This window comes from Brassica rapa, chromosome A05 (genome assembly GCF_000309985.2).
Source record: "Brassica rapa cultivar Chiifu-401-42 chromosome A05, CAAS_Brap_v3.01, whole genome shotgun sequence".
NCBI classification, from domain to species: Eukaryota; Viridiplantae; Streptophyta; class Magnoliopsida; order Brassicales; family Brassicaceae; genus Brassica; species Brassica rapa.
Window position 1 is genome coordinate 21,716,090 of NC_024799.2, and position 23,035 is coordinate 21,739,124.

At 42.0% G+C, this 23,035-nt stretch overlaps 5 protein-coding genes across 8 annotated transcripts; 2 read left to right on the top strand and 3 right to left on the bottom strand.

Annotated features, from left to right (window-relative positions):
* Window positions 1-122: 122 nt before the first annotated feature.
* Window positions 123-1,570, top strand: LOC103869608 (receptor for activated C kinase 1C). Its single transcript, XM_009147684.3, has 2 exons — window positions 123-1,065; window positions 1,297-1,570. Exons 1-2 carry the CDS (start codon window positions 190-192, stop codon window positions 1,396-1,398), a joined length of 978 nt encoding a protein of 325 aa, XP_009145932.2. The 5' UTR covers window positions 123-189; the 3' UTR covers window positions 1,399-1,570.
* Window positions 1,571-1,733: 163 nt separating this feature from the next.
* On the top strand, window positions 1,734-6,770 carry LOC103869610 (pentatricopeptide repeat-containing protein At3g18110, chloroplastic). Its single transcript, XM_009147687.3, has 4 exons — window positions 1,734-5,456; window positions 5,593-5,793; window positions 5,919-6,009; window positions 6,120-6,770. The coding sequence occupies exons 1-4, from the start codon at window positions 1,894-1,896 to the stop codon at window positions 6,630-6,632; spliced, it is 4,368 nt and encodes a 1,455-aa protein (XP_009145935.1). The 5' UTR covers window positions 1,734-1,893; the 3' UTR covers window positions 6,633-6,770.
* Window positions 6,771-6,837: 67 nt separating this feature from the next.
* LOC103869609 (myb-like protein L) lies at window positions 6,838-10,727 on the bottom strand. Of its 3 annotated transcripts, none has more exons than XM_009147686.3 (8): window positions 9,875-10,623; window positions 9,712-9,758; window positions 9,304-9,649; window positions 8,985-9,184; window positions 8,685-8,846; window positions 8,259-8,573; window positions 7,401-7,913; window positions 6,838-7,315 (listed from the first exon to the last, which is right to left on the bottom strand). In XM_009147686.3, exons 2-8 carry the CDS (start codon window positions 9,735-9,737, stop codon window positions 6,943-6,945), a joined length of 1,935 nt encoding a protein of 644 aa, XP_009145934.1. In that variant the 5' UTR covers window positions 9,738-9,758; window positions 9,875-10,623; the 3' UTR covers window positions 6,838-6,942. The 3 variants fall into 3 exon arrangements, with proteins under 3 accessions (XP_009145934.1, XP_033148104.1, XP_009145933.2); XM_033292213.1 differs by having other exon boundaries at window positions 6,863-7,315; window positions 9,304-9,636; window positions 9,875-10,727; XM_009147685.2 differs by having other exon boundaries at window positions 6,863-7,315; window positions 9,304-9,758; window positions 9,875-10,727.
* A 198-nt stretch (window positions 10,728-10,925) lies between these two features.
* LOC103869612 (DNA-directed RNA polymerases IV and V subunit 2) lies at window positions 10,926-16,538 on the bottom strand. 2 transcript variants are annotated; one of them, XM_018659245.2, is made up of 8 exons: window positions 16,419-16,538; window positions 15,820-16,233; window positions 15,304-15,537; window positions 14,197-15,077; window positions 13,510-13,801; window positions 12,529-13,422; window positions 12,127-12,434; window positions 10,926-11,639 (listed from the first exon to the last, which is right to left on the bottom strand). In XM_018659245.2, exons 2-8 carry the CDS (start codon window positions 16,216-16,218, stop codon window positions 11,138-11,140), a joined length of 3,510 nt encoding a protein of 1,169 aa, XP_018514761.1. In that variant the 5' UTR covers window positions 16,219-16,233; window positions 16,419-16,538; the 3' UTR covers window positions 10,926-11,137. The 2 variants fall into 2 exon arrangements, with proteins under 2 accessions (XP_018514761.1, XP_009145936.1); XM_009147688.3 differs by having other exon boundaries at window positions 15,820-16,230; window positions 16,405-16,534.
* A 497-nt stretch (window positions 16,539-17,035) lies between these two features.
* On the bottom strand, window positions 17,036-20,202 carry LOC103869613 (actin-interacting protein 1-2). The gene is made up of 6 exons (XM_009147689.3): window positions 19,694-20,202; window positions 19,118-19,279; window positions 18,834-19,020; window positions 18,177-18,602; window positions 17,647-18,054; window positions 17,036-17,561 (listed from the first exon to the last, which is right to left on the bottom strand). The coding sequence occupies exons 1-6, from the start codon at window positions 20,080-20,082 to the stop codon at window positions 17,304-17,306; spliced, it is 1,830 nt and encodes a 609-aa protein (XP_009145937.1). The 5' UTR covers window positions 20,083-20,202; the 3' UTR covers window positions 17,036-17,303.
* Between the last annotated feature and the right edge of the window lie 2,833 nt (window positions 20,203-23,035).

Here is a 23,035-nt window from a genome sequence, read left to right on the forward strand (position 1 = left end):
ATATCCCTCAAACTTAGAACAAAAAAAAAAAATTCCCTCAAGCAGGCCCATGCACGGCCCATTATAAGCAGCAAACCCTAGTTTCATTGATTTGACCTAGAGTATAAATAGCTTCATTTCACGAGATCTCCACCTCTCTCTCTCTCGCTCCGATACGCCATTTTTGAACTGTCTCCCAAGAACCTAACCATGGCCGAGGGACTCGTACTGAAAGGCACAATGCGCGCCCACACCGACATGGTCACCGCCATCGCCACGCCGATCGACAACTCCGACATCATCGTCACCTCCTCCCGCGACAAATCCATCATCCTCTGGAAGCTCACCAAGGACGACAAGTCCTACGGCGTCGCCCAGCGTCGTCTCACAGGCCACTCCCACTTCGTCGAAGACGTGGTCCTCTCCTCCGACGGCCAGTTCGCTCTCTCCGGAAGCTGGGACGGCGAGCTCCGTCTCTGGGACCTAGCCACCGGCGTCTCCACCCGCAGATTCGTGGGACACACGAAAGACGTCCTCTCCGTGGCCTTCTCCGTCGACAACCGTCAGATCGTGTCGGCCTCTCGTGACCGTACGATCAAGCTCTGGAACACGCTTGGTGAGTGTAAGTACACGATCTCTGAAGCCGATGGGCATAAGGATTGGATTAGCTGTGTTAGGTTTAGCCCCAACACGCTTGTCCCCACCATTGTGTCAGCTTCGTGGGATAAGACTGTGAAAGTGTGGAATCTTCAGAACTGTAAGCTGAAGAGCTCTCTCGCTGGGCACTCGGGTTACCTCAACACTGTGGCTGTGTCGCCTGATGGTTCGTTGTGTGCGAGTGGTGGGAAAGATGGTGTGATCTTGTTGTGGGATTTGGCTGAGGGGAAGAAGTTGTACTCGCTTGAGGGGGGTTCGATTATTCACTCGCTTTGCTTTAGTCCGAATAGGTACTGGCTGTGTGCTGCGACTGAGAGCAGTATCAAGATCTGGGATCTTGAGAGTAAGACTGTTGTTGATGAGTTGAAGGTTGACCTTAAGGCGGAGGCTGAGAAGGATGGTGGTGCCGGAACTGGTAACCAGAAGAAGGTAATGCCGTTATTTTTACAATTCTTGGACTCTTTCTAATGAAAAGTTATAACTTTGGTTTGATTAGTTTACCGAATACATCAAAACTAGTGGCGAAAGTATGCTTTGGGGATATGGTTAATTAATAAAAGTTTGATACTTTGGTTAGAAATGAATCATTTTCCGTTTTGCTTAACTTTTTGACTTTGATTCGTGGGATTGATGATGTTTCTGGATTCCAAAATGGTACAGGTGAACTACTGCACAAGCTTGAACTGGAGCGCAGATGGAAGCACACTGTTCAGTGGTTACACTGATGGAGTTGTCAGGGTCTGGGGCATTGGTCGTTACTAGAGACTATAAGAAGAAGATGGATGTTACCAAATTTTCTGTCGTGGTGTTTTTGAAGTTTTCTTATGTATTATTCCCACCAAGAACCTCTATTTTCGTTTAATTCCAGAAAAGAAAACTAAGTTTGAATGTTTACCCTTTGATAGTTTGATTACTATTCACTATTCCAAACGTCGTAATTTTTTGTTGCAAGCAAACATGCATGATCGTAGAATTGGTTTGAGGTTCTATCTTCTCGGGTTAACAGTAACTTTCGGCTTTATCCTTCGTACACGTCTACGTCACAGTAAACCGGCAAGGTGTTTAAAAAAAGAAAGTCAGCATAGAGTTATGTTGCATTGAAACGGCATGTTGTTTGTTTATCAAAATCTCAGACAGAAAGAAGTTTTTATCTCGGCAAGCTTAAAAAAAAATCTTCTAACTCTTCCTCACTCCCTCATCTAGTAACGGTACATATCTTGCAAAGTGCTAACAGATGGATAAAGCTTAGAGATATTAATGGCGGTTTCTGCAGGGGCTTTAGCTTTTGCCTCTCCCCTTTCTCCATCTCCCGCCTTATCCGTTCGCGCCGCCTTTAGTTCTTCTCCGGTGACTGTTTCCGAGATTAAAGATGAGCAAGGAAACAGTAATTCTACCCAGAAATTCACCTACAGTCGAGCCTCCCCCGCCGTCCGATGGCCACACTTGAACCTCCGTGAGACATATGACTCCACAACTTCAACCCAATCTCACCCTCACCCTCTCCCTCCTTCTCCGGTTTCTCCGATCGCCGATTCGCCGGATTCCGGCGAATTCATCGATTCCGCCGCCTCCAGCGACCACCAAAAGGCGAACGAAGAAGCCGCCGTGGCGGCTCGACGAAGGAGAGTGAAGAAGATGAACAAGGTCGCGCTGATAAGAGCCAAGGACTGGAGAGAGAGAGTCAAACTCCTAACGGATAAGATCCTAAACCTTAAACCTAACCAATTCGTCGCGGACATCCTCGACGCTCGCCTCGTTCAGATGACTCCCACCGATTACTGCTTCGTCGTGAAATCAGTCGGCGCGGTGAGCTGGCAACGAGCTCTCGAGGTTTTCGAGTGGCTCAACCTCCGCCACTGGCACTCGCCCAACGCGCGCATGGTCGCAGCGATTCTCGGCGTTTTGGGGCGGTGGAATCAAGAATCTCTCGCGGTTGAGATTTTCGCTAGAGCTGAGCCGGCGGTTGGAGATACGGTTCAGGTCTACAACGCGATGATGGGGGTTTATTCGCGTAGCGGGAAGTTTACGAAGGCGCAGGAGATGCTCGACGAAATGCGGAAGAGAGGATGCGTTCCTGATTTGATTAGTTTCAATACTTTGATCAACGCTAGGGTTAAGTCCGGTGGATTGACTCCGAATCTAGCTGTTGAGTTGTTAGATATGGTGAGGAACTCGGGTCTTAGGCCTGATGCTATCACGTACAACACTCTGCTTAGTGCGTGTTCGAGGGATTCGAATTTGGAAGGGGCTGTGAAGGTTTTCGAGGACATGGAGGCGCATCGTTGCCAGCCTGACTTGTGGACTTACAATGCTATGATCTCTGTTTATGGAAGATGCGGGCTTGCTGCGAAAGCTGAGAGTCTCTTCGCGGAGCTGGAGCTTAAAGGCTACTTCCCTGACGCGGTTACTTATAATTCTTTGCTCTATGCTTTTGCTAGAGAGAGGAATACGGAGAAGGTGAAGGAGGTTTACGAGGCGATGCAGAAAATGGGGTTTGGGAAAGACGAGATGACTTACAACACGATTATTCACATGTATGGGAAGCAGGGGCAGCTTGATCTCGCGCTGAAGCTTTATAAGGACATGAAAGGGTTGTCTGGTAGAAGCCCTGATGCTATTACTTACACGGTTTTGATAGATTCGCTTGGTAAAGCAAACAGAACTGTGGAAGCTGCAGCGTTGATGTCTGAGATGCTTGATGTTGGGATCAAACCAACTCTGCAGACCTACAGTGCTCTCATCTGCGGTTATGCCAAGGCTGGGAAGCGAGAGGAGGCTGAAGAGACTTTCAGTTGCATGTTGCGCTCAGGGACTAAGCCTGATAATTTGGCGTATTCTGTAATGTTGGATGTGTTACTAAGAGGCAACGAGACAAGAAAGGCGTGGGCTTTATATCGTGATATGATTTCTGATGGTCATACACCGACTCACAGTCTGTATGAGCTGATGATACTTGGACTTATGAATGAAAACAGGGCAGAAGACATTCAGAAAACCATCAGAGATATGGAAGAACTGTGTGGCATGAACCCACTAGAGATTTCCTCTGTTCTTGTTAAGGGCGAATGCTTTGATCTTGCTGCTAGACAGTTGAAAGTAGCTATCACCAATGGCTATGAACTGCAAAACGACACTCTGTTATCTATCCTGGGTTCCTACAGTTCATCAGGCAGGCATTCAGAAGCGTGCGAGTTACTTGAGTTTTTGAAAGAACACGCCAGTGGATCGAGGCTGCTTATAAACGAAGCACTAATTGTTCTACATTGTAAGGTTAACAATATAATTGCTGCGCTAGAAGAATACTTTACTGGCGCATGTGTTCATGGATGGAGTTTTGGCAGTTCCACCATGTATGAGTCCTTATTACACTGCTGTGTAGCGAATGAACATTACGCAGAAGCTTCTCAAGTTTTCTCTGACCTGAGACTGTCTGGCTGTGAAGCTTCAGAAAGTGTTGGTAAAAGCATGGTTGGTGTGTATTGCAAGCTTGGCTTTCCAGAGACAGCTCATCAAGTGGTTACTCAGGCTGAGACAAAAGGCTTCCACTTCGCTTGTTCGCCTACGTATACCGATATCATTGAGGCTTATGGAAAACTAAATCTATGGCAAAAAGCAGAGAGTGTGGTTGGCAACTTAAGACAAAGTGGACGAACCCCTGATCTCAAGACATGGAACAGTTTGATGACGGCTTATGCTGAGTGTGGCTGTTACGAGCGGGCAAGGGCTATATTTAACACTATGATGAGGGATGGTCCGTCTCCAAGTGTTGAATCCATCAACACTCTGTTGCATGCTTTGTGTGTAGATGGAAGGCTTGAGGAGCTATACGTTGTTGTTGAAGAGTTGCAAGATATGGGTTTCAAGATTAGTAAAAGCTCCATTCTTTTGATGCTTGACGCATTTGCTCGAGTTGGAAATATCTTTGAGGTAAAGAAGATATATAATAGCATGAAGGCTGCTGGTTACTTGCCAACAATTCGCCTTTATAGGATGATGATTGAGCTTTTGTGCAAAGGGAAACGAGTCAGAGATGCCGAAGTTATGGTTTCTGAAATGGAAGAAGCTGGCTTCAAGGTCGAGCTCGCGATATGGAATTCCATGCTGAAGATGTATACAGCTATCGAGGATTACAAGAAAACAGTTCAAGTGTACCATAGGATCAAAGAAACGGGGCTAGAACCAGATGAGACCACTTACAATACTCTCATTATAATGTATTGTAGAGACAGACGGCCAGAAGAAGGGTACTTGCTTATGCAGCAAATGAGAAATATTGGTCTTGAGCCAAAACTGGACACATACAAGAGTTTGATCTCAGCTTTTGGTAAGCAAAAATGCCTTGAGCAAGCTGAACAGCTGTTTGAAGAGCTTCTCTCCAAAGGTTATAAACTAGACCGTTCATTTTACCACACGATGATGAAAATATCCCGAGATTCTGGGAGCGACTCTAAGGCAGAGAGGCTGCTTCAAATGATGAAGAGTGCGGGAATAGAACCAACGCTTGCTACGATGCATCTGCTAATGGTTTCATATAGTTCTTCAGGAAAGCCCCAAGAAGCGGAAAAAGTTCTTAGTAACCTGAAAGAAACAGAAGTGGAACTAACAACGCTGCCATATAGTTCAGTCATTGATGCTTACCTTCGGAGCAAAGATTATAACAGTGGAATAGAAAGGCTATTGGAAATGAAGAGAGAAGGCCTGGAGCCAGACCACAGGATATGGACTTGCTTTGTTAGGGCGGCGAGTTTCTCCAAGGACAAAAATGAAGTCATGTTGCTGCTGAAAGCTCTTCAAGATATTGGTTTTGATCTTCCTATCAGGTATGAATTCCAAGTTTCCGTACATATCTTGAATGATATGATGCATTCCTTGAATAGTATATCTCTTAACTGAACCTAGGAATAATAAATATCATCGTATGTTACTGATTCTCATGTTTTTTATGATTCATACCAGGCTTGTAGTCGGAAGACCTGAGTTGCTAGTTTCTGAGGTGGATGAATGGTTCGAGAAACTGAAACCCATAGAGGACAATGCTGCTCTCAATTTTGCCAATGCTCTTTTGAATCTTCTCTGGGCTTTCGAGCTCAGAGCTACTGCATCATGGGTATTTCAACTGGCAATCAAAAGGGGTATCTTCAGTCGCGACGTTTTCAGGTCAGATCCTGTTTTGCATATATGTTGTCTGTTTGGGATAGTTCGTGCCTGTACTAGTCAACACTTGTTTAGTGCAAACGCTTAGGTGTTTAGCAGTCACATTAATGATTGGTTTTGACTTTCAGGGTGGCGGACAAGGACTGGGGTGCTGATTTTAGAAGATTGTCAGCAGGTGCAGCGCTTGTTGCACTAACTCTATGGCTTGACCACATGCAGGCAATTTTTCTATCTCTAATATCTGCATCTTCGCTTCATCTCACATATTAATCTTTTGACAATCATTCTCATATTCACAAACGAACCTCTGCTTTCTTCTGCCATTTCAGGATGCATCACTTGAAGGGTACCCAGAATCTCCAAAGTCAGTAGTCTTAATCACAGGGACCGCAGAGTACAACGGCATCTCCCTGGACAAAACGCTAAAGGCATGTCTTTGGGAGATGGGCTCTCCATTTCTTCCCTGCAAAACGAGAACAGGACTTCTAGTGGCGAAAGCTCACTCTCTCAGAATGTGGTTAAAGGACTCACCGTTCTGCTTCGACTTGGAACTGAAAGACTCAGTGTCTTTACCGGAAACAAGCTCGATGGAGCTGATCGACGGGTGTTTTATAAGACGCGGCCTTGTTCCTGCATTTAACCACATCAAAGAGAGACTTGGTGGGTTTGTATCACCAAAGAAGTTTTCTAGACTAGCTCTGCTACCGGATGAGATGAGAGAACGAGTGATTAAGACAGATATAGAAGGACATAGACAGAAGCTAGAGAAGATGAGGAAGAAGAATAAAGGAAATGAAATGGTAAACGTTAACACTCGAAGGAAGTTCATTAGAAGCAAGTAATGAGATTGTACTCGGGTTATACATACACAACACGAGTGATATGTACAAAGTGTTTTCATCTGTATGTTTTATTTATTTACTACAATGATTAGTAATTTAAAGAGTTACAATGACGTCGAACAGTTTATTACCGTTAAATATGTTGTAACCTGTAATTTTAGTTAGAAAATGTGTTATTTATGTTCTCGATTACTCTTTGTAACAGTCAAATTCAAGCAATTTCTTCGATGTTAAATCACGAAACAATTGTTTTTCTATAATTAGACGTATCTATTATACAGACAAAATTGTTCAAGAGCAACAAAGAAAACTAGTTTGGTGCATCTTGGTTCTCGACAGGAACTACTGCAGACACTTTCCTTCTAGGCGTAAGCTTCTTGACACCAACTTTGACTTGAGAGCAGTCGGTGGTCACTGTGCTGTTGTTGGATGTTTCTGCAACACTTTTGCGTCTTCGTCTTTGTTTCTTCTCCTTTACATTGTCTTGATTCTCTTTATACCATTCCAAAGACCTAACCTCTCCTCCATTGTCTAGATTCTCGATATTTTCACAGACAGTCTCATTCTCTTGTCTACATACATCTCCTGAGCATCTCTCTAATCCTTTTCTCCTTCTCTTTGGCCGCCTCTCTTTAGCAGCAGAAGATACTTCACTCTCGCATTCTGCATCTGCTTTCTTCGGTCTGAATCAACAAAAAAGGGCAAATTAAGATTCATAAAACCAGTGTGAGAGTATTAGTATGTCCGATGAATAGTCAAATAACTTACCTTGCTTTGCGTTTCTTCTTCACGGCTACAATTTCGGGTTCTGGCTCAAGAGGTATCTCAGGTAGTGCAAGAAACTTGCATTCGAGAAGAGCAGGACGTTGTGACTCCCGATCAACAAAGTTACCTACAATAGCTTCTTTGCGTAACCTTGTAGCTTCTTGTAAAAGAGGCACTTGGTGTGGATATAGCTGCATCCACCTCCTCCGGCATTGATTATCAGTACGACGAGGCACATGTGAAGCGATTTTTGACCAATTACCAATCTCATGTTCTGCCATTGCTTCTCTCAACTTTGCATCTTCTTCCTTGCTCCACTTCCCATGATTTACATTGGGATCTAAACAATTCGCCCATTTCTCTCGACACTGAGTAGAGGTTCGTCCAGGAACAAAGCGAGCAATTTTATGCCAGTTTTGAGCTCCAAAGAGTGTCACAGCTACTTTCAAACGTTTTTCTTCGTCTGAGCTAAATTTCCCTACCCTCGTTCTGGTAGGATGGAGCGTCTTTTTCCATCTGAAAGTATAGAGAAGAAGAGCATAAGATCAACCATTCACCTAAGTATCTGAATTAAGACAGCAAAAATGACAGGACAATAACCTCTGAACACATTCTCAATCCTACTTCATGATTATCATTAATGACTGCATATTGACGTACTCCCACATCGACTAAACATGGACCTGATGTGTGGTTTATAAACCCCATAGACTATTTTACCAAACAAATTAGCTCTTGTGACAATTTGATTTTGGACTACACTACATTAATATCAATAGAAAAAACTGCCAGCAAACTGTTGAATCTCTAAATTTATCTAATTCATAAAGAAATGGGTGAACGTAAAAGATAGTAACTGACCTATTAGAGCACTGAGTTCCAGCCCGTCCTTCTAATGCATTTGCGACAGTCTGCCAGTCTTTTTCACCATACAACTCCACTGCTGCGCGGAGTTGGTCATCTTCCTCTGCAGTCCATTCTTTTCTTAATATGTCTGCATTCAAGCTTCTCTGATATCGAGCCAAACATTGAAAGGGGGTCCTATTTGTCCCTAGTGACACCGCAATGTCAAGCCAGTCTGTAAAACCCTTTTCTTGGATAATTACCCGCAGGTTATTTTCCTCCTCCGCAGTCCACGGATCGTGGTTGATTAATGGATCTTCCGAGCTCATCCACCTACAACATAAAATTAAGAAAATTCATCAAATTCTCAAATGAAGAGAATGCAAGCATATACAATGTGCATATGGCTGAAAGCTGATTTATCTTACTAGAGGATGAACTTACCGAGCTTCACATTCTGCAGCAGAACGGTCCTTGACGTACATTGAGGCCAACTGATCCCAATTCACTTTCGGAAGAAACTGCCGCATCATCTCTGGTGTGATCTCAAGATTTTTGATCGATTCATTAATGGTCTCTATATCATCTGAAGATCCTTCCAAGTCGCTGTTAAAAAATTACTGTCAGTCAATTCTTAATGAAAACTTAAAACTATTTATGTATCTGCGTATCATCAATAGCAAGTTTAACAGTACTAGGCACCAGAATATGTTAGCACTTCAAAAGGGAAAGAACGAGCAGTACCTGTAACGTTCTATAGCTTCATTAAGCAGTGTTTCCTGAAGTTGTTGTTTTAGACCTTTTGCAAGATTTTCGTTCTCCTCAGTAGACCAACTTCTGCGATTCACTGAAACTGGATAGTTCTTTATTGCCATCCTATAGTTTTCAACACAACTGTTTTCCGATGGACCAAACGTCAAAGGAGATATCTTTTTATCATTATCCTACAAGAAAACAAACAGAATTTAAGAAAAGGAACGTTGTCCACCAGGTCAAACCGTAAGCAGTAACTTTTCTAAGGACTATTGAACTGCAGAGGCAGGAATGATCAAAATGCGCTTACCTCTGAGCTATCACGAGGCCCACATTTTGGTGTTGAGATTAACTGGAGACGAGGATCTTTCCCCTGAGAAAGCGCCTGTTTAGTTATCCGCTTGCAAGAAGCTTGAAAGTCTACAACTATCTTAACATTCTTCTGGTGCTTCTCGTTCTGCTCGATCTTCGCTTCAATTTCAGTCAGTTTCTTTCTAAGAAACTTCTGATACGCCCTGTTCCTCCGGATAGCCTCAACAAAGTCTTGTGCAGCTTCAGGGAAACTTGATGATTGGCATGTCGGGTCAAGAGGAGCAATGGCAGAGTTTTCATGTAAACCAACAGATTCACCAGCTTGTTTCCCCTGATCTAGAAAGCTTTCACAAGTATTAGACCTACTCAATATTTCTCTGGAAGGTTCATTGTCCGAGGCATGTACCTGCTTTTTCTTCCCGAGAGAATCATTCATAAAAGCTCCATCTTGATCTACACAAACAAAAACAGTACGAAGTTACCACTAAAGCATCAAGCATATTAATCGAATCAGTAGCTAAACCCTCAGATAGCAAAAGACAAGTAACAAGATATCACATTGAGCTCACCGAGATTGGCATAAGCAGAGAACCGCCTACGAATAGCACGAAGCGTTTCAAAAGAATCATCATCTTCATCATCGGAGAGACTCATGGGAGGAAGGGACGCATTCATCGACAATGCCAGCTGGCTCTTGAGGCTACGAAGCAACTCGAAGTCGTCATCACTCTCCGAATCCGAAGGCAGTGGTAAACCCACGGGAGGACTCGTCGACGAAGCTAATTGGCTCTTCAGGCTCCGAAGCATCTCGAAGTCGTCTTCGTTCTCCGAATCCGACGGTATCTCTCCCCCGCGGCCGCCTCCATCCGGTTCAACAGAAGCGGATTTCGGAGTAACAACATCGGAATTGGACTCGGAGACGATACAGGCGCGTCTTAAGTCTTCGAGATCTTCACCGATGCCGTCGTCGTCTTCTTCTTCGTCGTCATCGTCATCAGACTCGAACAAGGCTCCGCGATTCATGGCGTTACAGCGAGCTGAGAAAACGTGTATGGGAGAAACGAAACGGCTGCAAGAGAAAGGTTTATTGGCACCTTTGCTTGCGCCTCCTCCGGGAAGAACCAGAAGAAGCCTTTTAAGGCGGCACAGCATCAGACGGATCCAATCGGGTCGGTTCGGGTCGCAAACCTTTTGTTAATGGGCTTAGGCCCATATATTTGAATTTTTAAAACAAAGCGAGCTGTATTCAACTTTGTTCATTTGTTTTGATTTTTTAAGAACTTTTTTATTATTTTAGCTTTTAGGTGAGTTATGAAAATAAAAAATGATTTTGTTAGAGCAGCATATAATCTTATCTGAAATTGAGATTTGAATTTTGATATCTTTAACTAATAAAGTTCACTAAAATATCTTTAAATTACCATATATTTTCTCAATTTTACTATTTAAACTATTTTTATTAACAATAAAATTACAATTTTAGTAACATTGAATTTAATTTCATAAAATATATATTTTATTATATTTTAAACGCAAATCCGCACTTGGATACACACTCAAAATACACATAAACTTGGATTATAAACCGGTTAAAGTGTTGCCCAAAAAAACCGGTTAAAGTTGTCAAAAAGAAAAACCGGTTAAGTCGATTAACATTAGCGACAAAGAGAGTCGAAGCTCACAAAATAAACCGGGTTTTGTGGTTTCTTAGGGTTCACGTGACCCGAACCGAAACAAAGTCAAACTACACAATACCATGGTCTAAGGCTCTAAGCCATACATATATGTTTGTTATTATTAGCCGATAGATATAAACATAAGACTGGGACCATTCAGCAGAGGTTGGTTTCGAAGTTGAGACAGATGCCCATACTGAACAGCTCCTGATACAGAAGCTTAGCTCCATACGGCACGTTCACCATCACCACATAGTCCGGAGACTCGCACAGCCTGCAATACGGTCCTCTGATCCTTCTTCCACTGCTCGCCACCCTCTCTATCACGTTCGCTGCGCTTTTACAGTTCCTGCAGATGTGCATCTGTGAAGAGTCACTCAGAGTGAACAGACGCTCGTGCAGGTTCGCTGATGCACCGTGAGCAATCAGGCAGTCTCGCTCCATCTCTCCGAACTTGATTCCACCGAACCTCTTTCTGTCTGCAACTGGCTGGCGCGTGAGTGGGTGAACTGGTCCGGTGTTCCTGAACTTGACTTTGTCCTCCGACATGTGGATGAGTCTCTGGTAGAAATTTGGCCCCATGAAGATGAGTGAACGCATCATCTCTCCTGTTCTTCCATTGTAGACCCTTTCGTTTCCCGATCTTGAAAAGCCAGCCCTGAGACCACAGACAAACATTTTATAATCCGTAATGGATCAGGTGTCAAGAATCAAGAATAATCTACGAAACACATTCAATTAATCACATAATCACAAGACAAATGACGCTCAGTTTATCTACTGACTTTAGCACAAAGCCCTGTACTGTTTTAATGAAACATATTCAAAGAATCACATAATCACAAGGCAAATGACGCTCAGTTTATCTACTACTTACTGACTTAAGCACAAAGCCATGCACTGTTTCAATGAAACACATTCAATGAATCACATAATCACAAGGTAAATGACGCTCAGTTTATCTACTGACTTTAGCACAAAGCCCTGTACAGTTTCAATGAAATATATTCAATAAAATCACATAATCACAAGGCAAATGACGCTCAGATTATCTACCGACTTTAGCACACATCCCTGTACTGTTTCAGTCCTTTTCAACACTATGTAGACAATGATCAAACCAAGTGACAGTGTGAAGAAGGTACCTGTGAAGCTGGTCGGTTATGTCATCGACACTGGGAGTGGAGAAAGGAGTGGCATGGCGTGTCACTTTGGAGTATGCATCAGACTTGCCCTTCTTCTTTTGCATAGGACAAGCTATTCCTTTGGACAGAGCAGCCTCCAAGAGTTGGCCCGGTGTTTGCCGAGAAGGGAATGCATGCGGGTTGATCACGATGTCAGGAACTATGCCTTGATTCGTGAAAGCAAAATTCTCCTGCTCCTCTATATAGCCTAAAACACCCTTCTGGCCATGCATACTGGAAAATTTATCTCCAAGACATGGAGAACGAACCTGCAAGATGTAAAAGACAGATCAATGGAAACAATATAATAGCTCAAAGGTATGTGTTATCTGAAAGACAGCTCACTAAGGTCTGATAACTTACCTGTCTCAGAGAAACAGTAGCATAATTCTTCCCATCGTCATTGGATGATAGAACCACCTTCTGCACTATCCCTCTCTCAGTGTGCTTCAGTTTCACGCTGTGATCAGTCCCAGACTCGGTGCATCTGCCAATGACAATATCACCACTGTGCATATTAGCACCAACAAAGGGGAACCCGTCATCATCTAGGCTGTCTACTCTGCCAATCTTGCTGTGTGTCTTTCCAAACTGAACAACCTCGTCCATCTTTTTCCTCTTCTCCGAGTCTTTACTGTCAACATCAGCTTTATAGCTCCTGATCTGTTCTGAACGGAACATACCACGTTCCAGCGAAGCCTTGTTCATCACAATGGAGTCCTCCTGGTTGAACCCGAGATGAACATTCACAGCAACAATTGCGTTCTGACCATTGAACAACACATCCTTCTGAAGACACTCTGACGCCATTGTCTTGAAAAGTGGCTTCTGGGGATAGAACAGCTGCTGGGACAGGGTATCACAGCGGATGTTAGGGTTCGTTGAGGAGAACCCAATGGCTTGCTGGCAATGCTTCTGGGACTGGTAGAGAACTCTCCTACCATGATCATGATTCGCAAACGGCACAATCGCACAGCTCACACCCAACAGGAAGGACAAATCCAGTTCGCAGTGAGTGTAACTCTTCTGCTGTTTCAGAAGCTGCTTGGTTCCCCATGCTGTGGTACAGTCTTCTTCTTCCTCAATCCCGATCAGCTCGAGAATCCCTTGGTCAAGAAGATGCTCAAAGGTGTACTTCGATGGTTTACTTTGCTTCAACTTGTGGAGATTTTCCACAACCATGAGGGGACGGAGAAGTCTGCCAGCGTCAGTAAAAATCCGTACCTCCTTGTCATCTTTATCTAGCTTAATTTCCATCTGCAAAGAATGACATAAAAACATTTGAGAACTGTAATAAGATCCAAGGTAAATGCAATACAAGAAATTTGTTAAAACAGGAGATACCTGACGAGGTAATTCACTTTGACGCCTCCTGCTTTTTAACTCCGCAACAAAGTAGTCAGAATCTGAACATACTCCAACCCAGTCTCCATTGAGGAGAACCTTGTGCTTCCCGCTCAGTGGTGTACTGGTATCGTCCACCAGCTCTTCCATTCCACTATCGAAGAGTTTTTCCACCACAGGCTCCATAATTTGAGTGCTGACAAGTCCAAGGAGAGACAGGTTCTTCACAAGACCACAATTTTCGCCATCTGGGGTTGACAAAAAGCATACTCTGCCCCAGTGAGAGGGATGCCTGTTGCATACATTATAAACAAATGCAGTCACATTTCAGTTTTTAAAGCCAAAAAAAAACACAATGTTAAGTTCCCAACAACGTTCCAACATTTCACAGCTCACATTACAATGTAACTATAATGGATAACCTCATTGTCGACATCAGGAAAAATTCACAAGATAGAGTGACTAAAAGAAACACGAAAAACAGTATCGGAATTGCTTAATGGCAGTAAAATTTAAACAAAATCAGTATACATTTGGGTCAAACACAGAAGGATCTGCAGGAAACAGTGGTCATCATCACAACTATATGAAAGAGTCTAATACCACTAAAACAGACTGAAGAACATGTAAGACCGAGCATATACTTATATTTCAAACAAAGCAGGGGGTTTTGGAAATTCCACTTACGGATATCTAGCATCTCCAACTTTGCCGGTATACAGGACCTGTTGCCGCGTTCTCCGCAGATCAATCAAACTCTGGAGTGGATTTGCACGACCCAGATTAGCGACAACACCTGAAACCCTTTCCATCTTCCTGAAAGGATGACACCATGCTCCAGTGGAGAAGGCTCTACTAAGTCCATTTGTTATAATGGAAGCATCCAAGTAGTGCTCGATAGGCTTCAGATCGCCATCCCCCGTGAGGTGTCTCTGCATGGCTTTGGTCATTGTTCTTCTAGCATGCGCCAAATGCACCCTTAGTTCCCTTTCCAGCAGCTCTCCAGCTAGTTCGATCCTCTTGTTCCTAAAGTTGTCTCTGTTCTCACACTTTCTTTTCCCAGCATATGCGCTAAAAAGGCATTTCACCATGTAGCCCAGGAAACGTGCTTTCTGCTTCAAACTCTTGAGGCCTGGAAACAGGTACAGACTTAGGCATTCATCCACACTCTCACCAGGTGGGAATTTTGTGCCTTTTATCTGCTGTTCAACATATGCCAGAGCATTCCTCCCATGGCGAAAATCTTCGCAAACCGAATCAGCTTCCTGGATCGAAGCTACGACGCTGTTGGTAATACTTGCATCACCACCATCGAAAGCAATTAGATCTACAGCCTCTTTGTCTGACGCAACACCCAGCGCAAAGAACAGGACCCAGACTGGGATCTCAGTTGACAGGAAGTACACTGTCAGTACTTTCTCTTTTCTCTTAAAGTCTTCAGCTTTCTGATTCTCTGATAGACGCACAATGAAACGATTCCTTTTGGTTTCGGACCTGTAGGAGACGGTCCATGGTGAATTAGAAATCCAAAGTCTCTTTGTGCACATCTGTTCTTGAGCAATAAAGACCTGCAAAACACATTTCTTCACGTTAGTAACTTGTATAACAGCTTGGATATCTTTTCCAGTATATATATATACAGTATTGGAACGAAAGAAAGCAAAAAACGTTGTCAGCAGTTGAAACAGTTTAGGCAAATAAGTGCAATATGCATATTATGTGAAGAACACACAATCCAATAGTTCAGAATAGTAATCCATGACAGTGGGAATGTAACTATTTGGAGTAACTCACCTTCTCAGCTCCTTTTATCACAAAGTATCCACCCTGGTCAAATGCACACTCCCCCTTTCTGTAGCTTTCCACATGCTTCCCTTTCTCCGTTGTGTTGCAAAGCACAGACTTCACCATCACAGGTATCCTACCAATTGGGATGTCCTGCGTTTTCTTAGACAATATCTGCTTCTCGACGTATTCGTCTTGTCCCGTCTTGAACTTGTCTCTTTTAACAACTTTCTTAACGAACACCTAGTCAATTTATAAAGGGAAGAGTCAGTTACACAACAAAATAACCAGTAATAAGAAGGCAGCAAACCAAAAACTTCATCAAAAGTTTGACAGATAAGAGCCATTGCATACACGCATAGATCACACACAATGTAAGCAGGACGTGAGGGAGATGTAGTAAAACTAAGTTAACCCCAAAACGTTTCCCGTTATATTTCATACCATACGTTATTAACTCTTTAAGACTAACCACATTAACACAATTTAGAACAAAAAGGTGATACTTTTAATCATTTTCCTTACCTCAACATCGACATTAACTTTCATCCTGGCAGAGTAGGTCATGTTCTGAAGCCTAGCGTGCCACGGGAGAAACACAAGCTCCTTATCATCAGAGTACAAGGTAGGCTTATCCACGCTGACTTCTCCGAACTTCACCGTCGCGTATCTCCACTCATGGTCCTTGTTCTTCGTAGGATCAAAGGACGGCTCAACGAGCATCTCACCGGAGGACTCAAACACGCTCTGAAGACCGTGCTCGATGAAGAAGTTGTAGGAGTTGAGCTGGTGGCTGACGAGGCCGTACTCGTCGAAGAAGGACGTCGCAGCTTTCTTGCAGAAGCTCTGGAGAAAAGGATCCCCTAGGTCGCGTAAATCGACTTCCCCGGCGGCCTCAATCTCTTCAATGTCTATATCAGTCATGTTTACAGAAACCTACACAGAAAAAAAAAAGGATTCGCTAATGTCATCAACAACACAAATGCATGTGTCGATCGCAAAACTTTTCACCATTCTCCAGAACAAGGGACCGTGTAAACAAATAAAGCAGAATTTCGGGAAATCCAGAGGTAAATGGTAGAATCAGAGTTTGATAAAGAGGATGAGTACCTATTCGGAGTGAAACGGCGGTGGCGGGGAGAGTAGAGTTAACCGTCGTCGCCGGGAAAGTTTCTAAAATGTCGAGTGGAAAAACCCTTGCTCTCGCTCAGTGAACGAGGACTGTGCAGATAAAACCAAAAAGAGTGTCCTTTTCTAAATGACGGATGTGCCCCTACGCTTGTTCTCGTGTCTGTGTGATTAAAAAGGGTAGTAATGTCTATTTGATGGAAGTTGCTTAACACAGGTATTATTATTTTTTTACATTTTTCAATTAACCAAGAAATGAAAAATAAAGCTTTTCCATATTTTTGTTGCAAAAATGCAAATTCATATTCCATAGGGGTTTAATGAAATATGGAAGTGACAAGAGTGGAAAATGCAAATTTACTGGTGCTTCAACGTCTTCTTTGTTGTTGCTTTGGAATATGTCAAATAAAATCATTACTCACCCTTTGGACCAATTGGTTTCTCATTATTTGCATCTGCATATCATCATCATATGTATAGATAGATTAAGCAATGTAATCCCATAAGGTCGAACCAGCCTTAATCTTGGTCCAACTTTTTAGATGAATTCTCCAGAGGTATTGCTGTATAGTGAGCAACTTAAGAGAGTAACAATTTCAGTAAAGAAAAAAAATGAAGTTATGAAACATATATCATAGCCAAAATCATCCAAAAATCAATGAACATAGAAGAAACTCACAATCTCATTTTCACACACAAAAGAACAGAAAGTATTGTTTTTGACAAAGATATGCAGACAACAAGACTCGCACACACCAACAAAGTGTCACAGACACACGGCCATACAAAAGACCCAAAGCCTTCAAAAGAAGTAAAAACTTTTTCAAAAGGAGACAAGGGGAGCTTTCCAGAGATATTTATAAAATTCACACCTCAAGTCTTTATTGAGGAGTTAAGCTCCAAACCCGGATACAAGCATCTTCACCAGAACTCACAACATGGGTATCATCAGCGAAACCCAGACCATAAACTCCACCTAAGTGAGCTCCTTTAATGGTCATACGTGTGGAAGCTGGTTTGTCCACTTCATACACAATCACACATGTGTCTAAGGATCCCGTAGCAACCATACTGCTGTTTGGAGACCAAGCTAGGCAGTTTATGCGGGCGCTATGGTACAGCATGTTCTTCAGCTTCATCTGTTTTTTTGAAAGAAAAAAAAAGATGTAAGATCAGTGTTAGTGTTGGAGATTCATGGTCAGGTTCTAAAAAATCTTTAGTTACCTCTCTGGAGGCTCTGTCCCATACAACTGCTTCTCTGTTCAAATCAGCAGATGCAAACATAGACAAATCCGGGGAGTAACGAATGACGCTGATGGCGCCTCTGTGTCTCTCAAGAACTGCTTCCTCGGTGAGAGAGTCGCCATTAACAGAATACAGATGGAGCTTACCGTCTTGACCACCGACAATAGCTTCAGTTCCATCAGGTGTTACAGCCAAAGCAGTGACGGTGAACCCAAGGTTGATGGTTGACACTACTTTCTCACCACGGAGAAACACGACTCCTGACTCAAAGGCCACCAGAAGGAGACCTGGTGAGAGCGGTGCAAGGCTTAGATCATTTGGTTGGTTTCCAACGCCAATAGACTCTTCGTTTGTGACCTGACCGTCTTGATAAGAAATCCTGGATATCTGGATAAGCATCAAATAGTAAAAGAATGCGATAAGCTGCTTAGTTTATCAGTAAAATATCTTAAAGAGTAAAGTGTGAATGATCTTAAGAGACCATACAAGCAATTTGAAAACCAGCTTACCGTATTGTCAAATCCAGATGTGATTATCTCTTCTTCATGAGCAGCAAAACACTTTATCTGAGAGTTTTGCTTCCGCTGCAATTTACCGCAAAAACCACGTCCCATCATCCATTTACATATCAGACCATCGTAGCTACCGGATAGTATGTAGTCAGAACTTCCTCTGAGCACAGATAAGGAAGAGATGTTCTTCATGTGTCCCGAAAACTGGAAGGGGGATTTATCAAGATCGCTTGCTGAGAATATGCTGATTGTTCCACCTAGAGAAACAGTGACGATGTGATCGTTTTGCCACAGACACCCGACAAGCATGTCGTCTACACCCCCTAATGATCCTGGACAAGTCAGAGTGGTCTTCAATGTTCCGTTACCAGAATCCGAGATTTCCCATACTTTAGCTGACTTGTCTGCAGATACAGTGAGGACCTGATTGGTCATTTAAACATATACAAAAGTGAGTAGGGACGCAGCATCAACCATACTATAATCAAGAATTAAAATATAGAAAATATTTCACAGAGTCTTCATATAAACAGAAAATAGCTCATGCATCTACAATCAAATATCATATGCTATTAATCCACCCTATTCAAGCCTATATAACGGATTCAGACAATAAGTGAGAATATATTACAACAAATAGACCTAGCTCAGTACCTCTTTGCCATCAGGACTCCAGCTAACAGCGTAGATGCTACCTTTATGCACATCTTCAGATGAGAGTTCCCCCAGTTTCTCACAAGTCTTTCCATCATATATGATTCCCTTTTTGTCTGAACTTACAGTAATGAACTTGCTTCCATCTGGTGAATACCTCACACAGTTGACAAAGTTGGAATGCTCTCTATTGATCAACAAACAACAACAACCTCTTAAGCACACAGATACAAAAATGTAGTTTCTTTCTTTAAAGAAAGGAGCGTAAAGTCTAAACATCAGACCTGCTTGAGAGCTTGAACTTGAAAGGAGGACCTTCGTAGAAATTAACCAGAAAATCCTCCCCGCAAGTTACAATGCGGAAGGGTCTGGTCGGCTTGAAAGCACAGCTAAGAACACGCCTAGAGTGTCCATCAAACTCTCCCACATTCGATCCTGAATCCCACCTAACAGAGGTAAAAAAGGCATTTCCAATCAAACAAAACAAGACAGGTAACAAATCAAGAATCTATCATTGATAACACTGAGTTCGATCTGATTCAACAAATCCAATGCAACAACCAGCAAAAAAACATAAACTTAAACTGATTGGTCGAACTCAATGCACAGGAAACGAGTCAAGGATCTGTCACTGATAACACCGAGTTCGATCTGATTCACCAAATCCAATGCAACAATCAGCAGAAAGACATAAACTTAAACTGCTCATTCGAAGTCAATGCAATAAACAAAACAATACAAGGCAACGAATCAAGAATCTATCATTGATACACTAAGTTCGATCTAATTCAACAGACTCAATGCACCAATCAGCACAAAAAAAAACATAATCTTTGACTGATCAATCGAAGTCAACTTACATGAAAGCACGAACGAGAGACTTTCCTTTGCCATCACCAGAAGCAACGATCCGCATCCCATCAGCCGACCACTGGAGATCATCGATCCTCCCAGCCAACACCTTAAACTCCTTCTTCAGCACATGATCGTCGCGAGCTCCCCAGATTCTCACCGTCCCCGAGACGTCCCCCGACGCGATCCACTCCCCGTTGGGGGAGTACCGCGCCACCGTAGCTGGGTAAGCGTGCTCTCCGTAGATAGAGACGTTCAAGGGGTTGTTGAGGTCGAGGATCACGACGGATCGGGCGTTGGTGTAGAGCATGGTGTCGGACTTGGAGTCGCCGGAGATCAGGATTCCGCGACCCCTCTCCGTCGAAGGGATGCAGGCGTAGGTTTCGGCGAGAGTCATCGTCGAGAAGAGAGGACTTTGCGGAGATCGGGTTTGAGTGTTTTCGGGGGTTTACGGGGATCGCGAAGGAAAAGGTGAGAGGAGAAGGAGACCACACAGAGAGAGACGAGGAGAAATGAAAAGGACGGTTATTTATTTTAAATTGCTTCTTTTTTTTTTAATTTAAGATAATAATGTAATGATTATTGTCACATTAGCATTGGAAGAAAATGAATTAAATTGCCACTAATACCACTTTCCTAATACCATTTTTCAACTTTACACTTTTCAAATTTACCATTAAAATTTTAATAGAAAAATGACCACTATGTCCCCTAATTAATTAAACATAAACTAATCAATTACTATCGATAAAAAAAACTCATATTTATCTTCTTCCTCGATGCGAGCTCCGACGAGCTCCGGCAAAGGACGACAATCTGGATATGTGAGGCGAGAATCCGGCGAGCTCCGGTAAAGGACGACGATCGGATCCGTCGGTGATGGCGATTCTAGTCCCTGGCGTTCTCCTCAAGCACATGAACACCGACGTCAAAATCGCCGGAGAACACATGTCCTCTCTCTTACAAGTCATTAGCATCGTCCCTGCTCTAGCAGGAGGTGAGCTTTTCCCAAACCAAGGCTTTTATCTCAAAGTCTCTGACTCCTCACACGCCACTTCCGTCTCTCTCCCTGACGAGCACGATGATTTGATTCTCAGTGATAAGCTTCATCAAGGTCAGTTTATACATGTAGACAGAGTCGAATCCTCTTCCCCTCTGCCTATTCTCTGTGGTAGACAAAGTCAATCCCTAATTCACCTACGAGCTGTTACTTTCTGCCTACTTCTTTTGCAAAGTTTGCTGATGGGGTTAAGAAGCAACAGCACGTGAAGCCATAGGTGTTGTCGGAGAGAGGGAGGTCTCCTTTGGGAATGGAGAGTCCAACCATTGGAAAAAAGCTTCCCATGAATAAGAGCTTAGTTCATGGGATTGAGTTTGGAGCTAAGGCGTTGAGGAAGCTGGGAAGAGAACATAGTAAAGTTTAAACTTGTAGTTGTTATACAGTTGTTGATGAGATCAAAGATGTTGTTTTTAATAAGTTAATAGATGAACGGGTTTAAATTTCAGCCTCTAGTTAGTGTTTGTAAACCATAAAGTACATTCATTTGGCACCTGTGCATCTTATTTTGATCCATCTTAGGGGGTGGTGACGCCTCCAAATCTCAGGTGATCTATCTCAAATTCGCTTGTTGATGTGATTTAATGGTTTAATTCGTTTTACTCCTTCATCATCTTCATGTGTAGGTGGGAATGTTTGTTGCATTAGCCATCTTTTTGCATTGTAAACCTGAGGCGTTGACTAGTGTATTACCGACTTTGAGAGAGGATCCTAAGTATCAAGGTCACGACAAGCTTCCCCTTACTGTTTGGATGATTGCTCAGGTACGTGGTGGACTAGGACCAAGATTGTCCAATTCTGTATGTGTATTTGTGAAAAGGTTATTTGAACTGTTAAGAATGTTTTGGACAGGCCGCCAAAGGTGATCTATGTCTTGGCTTGTATTCATGGGCACATAAACTTTTATGAACTTTATAAATGTTTTATAAACCTTTATAAATTATTTACATACCTTTATAAATCTTATAAATGATTTTACAAATCTTATCAATTTTCTTATAATTTATAAGTCTTTCTAAATGGTTATAGACTCTTATAAATGATTTAAAGACCTTCTAACTGATTTCTTTTATAAACATTTTATAAACAGTTTATAGACTTTTTAAACTTCTTTATAAGCCTTTATAAATGGTTTATATACTCTTATAAATAATTTATAAATGATTTACAAATTTTATAAATGAATTAAAAACTTTATAAACTGTTTTTTATAAACTTTACAAAAGATTTATAAACTCTTATTGATTATTTACATATTCTTGTAAACCCTTATAAATTATTTTACAAACTCTTATAAATTGTTTTATAAACCTTTTTAAATGGTTATAGATTCTTATGAATGATTTAGGGACTTTAGGGCTTTTATAGAAGCATGAAGAAACAAATTGTTTACATTGTGGAGCTTAAAAAAGCTTATGAGGATAAGCATTATGTGCATTTGGTCATGGGGTTTTCCACAGGTGAGAGTTGTTCAATAGGATATTGCTACATGAAGTTACTCGGAGAGAGCAGCTGTTTTTTTGTTGAGAAACATTGTTCAGATTGTGCTTACTTGTCATGCCATGAGGCTATTCACAGGGACAGGGATTTGAAGCCTGAGAACTTTCTGTTGCTGAACGAAGATGAGAACTCTCCTCTCAGAACCATTGACTTTGGTCTCTCCGATTTCTACAAGCCAGGAGATGTGTTCAAGGATATAGTGGGTGATCGATGCTTATTACATAGCACTAGAGGCTTTGAAAAGGAATTCAGAAGCTGTTATTTGAAGTATTGGTGATCATATTGTATATCATCTTATGTGGTGCCTCACCCTTCTGGACTGGTAAAAATATTAATTTCATTATATCTAGAGATTATTTTTAATATAAAAATGTATTCATGTGTTGATTACCTGATAATCATATGATATGATGATCATAGAATCGGAGAATGGAATATTCAACGCCTTATTAAAGGACTTGTTAGATTTTTTAAGTGATCATGTTGTAATCAATCCTTCATGGTGCAATAATTGGTTACATCATATATCATGTATTTATATTTAAGCTTTTATAAATATTTATAACTGATTTTCATACTCTTAAATTGATCTATGAAACTTTATAAAATGATTTTTAACTCTCTATGATTTATAAACTCTTATAAATTCGTTGTAAAAATTGTTATAAACTCTTACTATTACGTATATAAATAAAAGTATTATTTATTTTTAACCAATTTATAAAGACTTATAAATAATTATAAACTCTTATTGATGGGTACATTTTTATAAGAGTTTATGAATGATACATAA